The sequence below is a fragment of the Gobio gobio genome (genome assembly GCF_949357685.1).
Source record: "Gobio gobio genome assembly, chromosome: 7".
Taxonomy (NCBI): Eukaryota; Metazoa; Chordata; class Actinopteri; order Cypriniformes; family Gobionidae; genus Gobio; species Gobio gobio.
Window position 1 is genome coordinate 19,872,826 of NC_137103.1, and position 6,000 is coordinate 19,878,825.

The 6,000-nt window shown below is 34.7% G+C and overlaps 1 protein-coding gene across 1 annotated transcript in view; it reads right to left on the minus strand.

The window, feature by feature from the left end:
- Nucleotides 1–6,000, minus strand: part of epsti1 (epithelial stromal interaction 1) — a 30,694-nt gene that overhangs the window by 23,951 nt on the left and 743 nt on the right. Inside the window, exons 2-5 of the mRNA XM_079820987.1 lie at nucleotides 3,735–3,793; nucleotides 2,030–2,113; nucleotides 1,869–1,942; nucleotides 1,709–1,792 (exon numbers count right to left, since the gene is read on the minus strand). Coding sequence (XP_079677113.1) covers nucleotides 1,709–1,792; nucleotides 1,869–1,942; nucleotides 2,030–2,113; nucleotides 3,735–3,793 — 301 coding nt within the window. The remainder of the gene's footprint in view (nucleotides 1–1,708; nucleotides 1,793–1,868; nucleotides 1,943–2,029; nucleotides 2,114–3,734; nucleotides 3,794–6,000) is intronic.

Genomic DNA, 6,000 nt, shown 5'->3' on the forward strand with positions numbered 1-6,000 from the left:
GGTTGGTGTTCTGATCGACGTTTATTTGAATAAAAACCTATCTTTGTGGAAGTCCCGAATCTCCTCTTCTCTGCAGCACCAGACATCCGTAACAAATGCACGGTTACACTTTATTGTAAGGTGTAATTTTACATTTAAGAACTAAGTAATAATAATTCAGTAAATGCTAGTTACTATAGGGTTAGGATTAGAGTGTAATAGAGAGCAATTACATTTTTTGTGCATCTTCCATTCTTCTTTCAGACAAATACAATCAGAGTTATATTAATAAATGTCCTGGCTCTTCCAACCTTTATAATGGCAATGAATGGCTGTTTCTGTTTTGTCAATAAAAGTGCATCCATCCATTATAAAAGTGCTCCTCACAGCTCCGGGGGGTTAATTCTGAAGCAAAGCAATGGGTTTGTTTAAGAAAAATATCCATATTTAAAACTTTACAAACTGTAATCTCTAATTTCCGCTAACTTTCGTACGCGTGTTCACGAGAGACGGCGTTCCAGCGTATGACGCTCCGGTGAGAATTTGATAATTCTTGCGAGAACCACATTTTTTTTTGCTCTATCCTCAGTGCTTCCACGTTCGTCTCCAGAACTTACGCTACGCCTGCGTCCTACGTTATACGCTGGAACGCCAGTCTCGACAGTTAGCAGAAATTAGAGATTACAGTTTGTAAAGTTTTAAATATAGATATTTTTCTTACACAAACGCATCGCTTCACTTCAGAAGGCCTTTATTAACCCCACGGAGCCTTGTGGAGTAGTTTTATGATGGATAGATGCACTTTCATAGACTTCAAAACAGAAACAGCCATTCACTGCCATTATAAAGGTTGGAAGAGCCAGTACATTTATTAATATAACTCTGATTGTATTTGTCTGAAAGAAGAATGTAATTTACACCTAGGTTGGCTTGCTCAAAATCCAAAATCTGATCTGATCTTCTGACAAATTCTTGAAATATTGGATACATTTTTTGATTACTGACCTTAAAACAGTGCACAATTTTTAATTTTATTATATATTTTTTATTTCATTTTTTTCATTTTTTATTTCATATTATGTTCCAACATTAGCAGAATGTTAATTTTTCAAATTCCTAAAACTTTTCCTTATTTCTTAAAAAAAAAATGTTACCACATATTTTCAAAGTGTTGTCATTCTTTTGTCATTCCCCTCTGTAGATTGCACTTCCTGTTTACTTACTGCATTTCACTGGCACTGTATTTGTACTCTCCACAACGACAATAAAGTTAAATCTAATATAATTAAAAACTTTTTTCTTTCACTGTTTTTCAATTCCAACATTCCAAGCTTATCTACCATCCCGAGATCTCTAAAGTAAACCATTATTACACTACAAGAACAGCCAAGCAGTGACCGGCGCATGTTTTAGCAAATGAACTCTGGTGTCTGTGGCTGCTGGAATAATTAGACTCGTCAATCACGCAAAGCACATGCAGCAGCAGCACTGAAGGCTGAAGTCTAATATCTCCTTTAATTGCAGAGAATATGATAACGTGTATGTTGCCTGCAGTGACATCTGGAGTTATAAAGTCTGAATTACAAAGGCATCATAAAAAATAAAAAAAACACTCTGAATCCAAACATAAGCCAGATGACCAGATGAAGTTTTGCAGATGCATGAGAGTAACATAATGCCCTACAGAAATGCTGTAAAAGTCAGATGTGAACAATTTCTTGGGCTGTACCTTCTCTCGCTGTATGGCCTTCATCTTCTCAATCTCCTTCTCCTCTGCCTGTCTCTTTATTCTATCCATTTCCTCTTTTTGGAGCTGTAGAGATATGCAAATGTACTGTAAGTATGCAAAATACCGCAAGTATTTAGGAAATGAATCAGATATTTTAAACCTTTTTTCTCAGCTTTGACTGGCATGCGTCCACCTGCTGTCTCTGTCTAGCTTCTGCCAATGAAACTGCACCACCTGTGAGAAAATAGATTTGCAGATTTAGAAGTTCTTGCTCTTTTGTGTTTTAAATCTGGACTTCCATATATTTCATCTTTGCATTACCAAGTCTCTCTGGAGCCAGCTGAATTGGACCATGCCGATTCTCCTCCTTCCATCTCAACCGATCCTCCTCTTCTTTCTGTGCAACTGCAGAGAGAAAATTAGAAATTCTTTTCATTTCTAAACACAAATGGGATGGTGTTTCAGCCACTGGCAACTGGAAGTTTGCATGGCGCATGCATTAGCAAAAGACTACATTCTACAAACACATTTAAAACCTTTTTTTTTTTTAACAAACTAAAAGCTGGAGTACACTACTACACAAATTTTGCCCATATGTATATTTGCCCTAATTTGCGGTCGCCAAAGGTCTGCAGATCTTGTGTCTTTGGACTCGGAGTTGGCCGACATCTCTTAGCAATGAGGCGAATGTTTCTGCATGGAGTTCAGCTCCAACCCTAAATAAAACACACCTGAACCAGCTAATCAAGATCTTCAGGATCACTGGCAGGTGTGCTGAAGCAGGTTGGAAATATGCTGCGTTCACGCCATGTCATAATTACCATAATTTTTGATGTTCTACTAAGAGCTGTCCTCGGACCACTGATCTATATAAACGACTGGATCGCACGTTATAATAAGTGAAGCCACCATATTGGTATTCCCACACATCCTATTGATTTAATAGGAAACCATCAGATTTTAATGAGGAAACATTACCAAGGAGTCAGTGTTTTATACAGAAGTGTCCCTGTACATTCTTACATTGTCCTAAACATGTAAATGGTAATTTATTTAAAATTGGGAATTTTTCAGGTACGCTACATTTAGAAAGAATTAGTGAAAAAGTTTGGTCCCCTTTTATTTCTTTTCTGGAAGCTTGTGATTAATGTTTATTATGCTGTCATTGCCTGCTTTTACCACTGGATGGGGTGGATTATTATTACTACCTTAGGTCACATTTTTTTCATGCATATTTGTTAGGATTTAAGTTGTATTTGTTTGCGTTTAAAAAAAAAACCTTCTGCTGAAATCCCAAATAAAAACATTTAAACATTTCATTTCTGTGGCAACACTATCAACGCCTAAATGAAACTGCAGTGGTCAGGTGGTACAGCATTCATGTGGTACAAATCAGAAGTCTCCCAGTTTAAAAGTTGGGTAACATTTTATTTTACAGTGTCCTTGTTACATATGTTACATGTACTTACCAAAGTAATAACAGTAAATTATGCACAATTACATGCAACTAACCCTAAACCAAACCCTAATCCTACCTTAACCCTATAGTTAATATATGTACTTACTAAATATTACTCAGTACTTAAATACCTGTATATAATTACACTGTAACAATGACACCTTAAAATAAAGTGTAACCAAAAGTTGTAATTACCCGTTCTACGATGACACTTTTTACAAGTTGGAATCTTGCGATTATGGTAATTACGAAATGGCCGTGAATGATAAACTGTACAAGGTTGAAGATCTCTGAATTTGTGTATTATGCCCAGTTTTGACTGGAGCCAAATTCGCCAAGTGTAATGATGCCTAGTGTTTTAAAATGTGTTCAGATTTTAAAAGTTGTGTAGTGTATTCCAGGCTTAAGATAATATTTTAACTACATTAACAACAACAACAAAAGAAATTTGTCTTCCCTTTGCAGTCACAAACAAACAGGCTGAAATTGCACCTGATGGTAACAATTAGAGAGACATCTGGATCACATGAAGATGGAAAATACAACAACAGTCGTGTCATGACTTACTCCTCTGCAGTTTGCTCCATCTTGATTCATTTGGTGGTATCTTGGTGAATCCCTCAGCACTGTGTGGGCAAAGGCATGCATAGGTTGAATTGGTTTCTGACTCTTGTCTCCATCCATGTTGTGAACTTATCATCAGCAATGTCTCAAAACCAAGGTGGGGCACAAGTCATCTTTTCTTACGTAACGTCAGAATTTTTCACAAACAACTCTGGGGAACTCCCCCTCTAGCCCCATCATATTTGAACGTGACACAATACACCCATCCTAAATAATGCAAGCTGTCAAAATCCAATTAAAAGCCCACCTGTATCATAGCTGATACACCCCTAACATCACAAATGACCCCCAAATGTGCTGCATGATGACATATAAAACAATTAATCATGTGGTATAAATGAAAAGATTAGAATTATGATGATCGTTAGATAAATCAATAATCAAGTAAATGTTCACAACACAAATAGAAATAGCAAGAGTACGTCAGTTCAGTATTTTACCTTGGGGATAACTAAATGACAAGGAGACAAATAATTAGAATCCCCCTTACAAAAAATCACCATGGCAACCATTTCCATTCCAAAATATCATAGTTATTGTTACGACATGAAAACCTTGAAATGGCAAAAAGTTGACCGATCACATATTAATTTAATAGGGTTTTGCATTACTAAAATACTAGTTACTAAAACTAACAAAAACTAGTCAAATGAATAGTAACCAGTGTTGGGTAAGTCACTTAAAAAAATTATTAATTACTATACTCTCTCCAAAAAGTATTTAATTACTTATTTCTAATTACTTTCTAAATTCCATATCAACCTCGACTAAAGTGATTCAAGGATAGACATGAAACGGCTCTTTTAATTCATTCAAATAAATAATATAAAACTACACAAATTATTTAAATGAATGAAATATTACAAATGTACCAACGAGTCAGTGTTTTCTACAGAAGTCTCCCTGTACATTCTTACATTGCAAACATGCTAAACATGTAAGTGGTTATTTTTTTAAAATTGAGAATTCTTTTGCATTTCTATGGCAACACTATCAACGCCTAAATAGAACTGCAGTGGTCAGGTCATACAGCCTTCATGAGGTACTAAATCTCCCAGTTAAAAAGTTGTAATTACGAGTTCTTAACTGGCGGATGACACCTGTCTGTCTTTAAAAGATGAGAAACAGGTTCCTGTCATTTTGGATGCTTTAAATGAATTTTCTAATGCTTCTGGTCTCTTAGTCAATCGAAATAAAAGTGAAATTATACCAGTTTACAGTCTAAAGTGAGGATATAAAAACATGCATATTAAAGTTAGACTTTAAAATTGTATGTTAATTCCACTATTGTATTACATATAATCAGTATTTAGTTCAATAACATCCGAAGTAACTGTAATTAAATTACAGAGAAAATACTTTTTCAAGGAAAAGTAATTAAATTACAGTAACTAATTACTTAGTAACTAGTTACACCCAACACTGATAGTAACAATTTTATTTGATTGGAAACTATATAGTCACTTGTGTTTACAATTAGCTCTAAATATAATGCTGTAAAATGCTAAAATGATCTGTATCTAGTAAATAATGCTTAAAAATAACCAAAGATTATTTAGAATTTTTAGAAGATTATTATTTATTGTAGTTCACTCTCATCCCAGCATGCACTGGGGAATGAGTAATAATGGTTGCATTGTTTGCTCACTTGCCGATTTCATTTACAAAGAAGTTGATGATGTTGGCTTATTATCTTTTTTGTCTTGTGATGTCTTGTCAGTATGCATTTGCTTCTTTACTTAAAATGACCAGGTAAAACAGATGAAGAACACAATATTTAACAGTGCACTCAATGTAAATGAAGGGAAACATTTGTCTAGAATTTAGGAAACAATTTTAGATGTTTAAGCATAAGCATGACATGGAGTTTAGTGGAGAAATTAAATAAATACATTTATTTACATACATGTATGTTTTATTATTGTGGAAATGTACCGTCTACCAGAGTTGTATGGTTTACGGTTATTTATTGTTTTATAGTAGTACAATGTTTTTAGCTTAGTGTTTCGAGTGAAACTATTCCTGTTTAAATAACATTTGAAGGAGAGAGATAATAAATTAGAAAATGTGTTCGTGTATCAAGGACAAACTTCCCTTAAACGGGGACAATGAATAGAATATTTCAGTATCAGCTGCTATGTAGGCCTAAATATTCCTGAGCTCTGAGTTTCGTTTCTTCCGTTTGGACGGAAACGAAAGTGAAACTGAA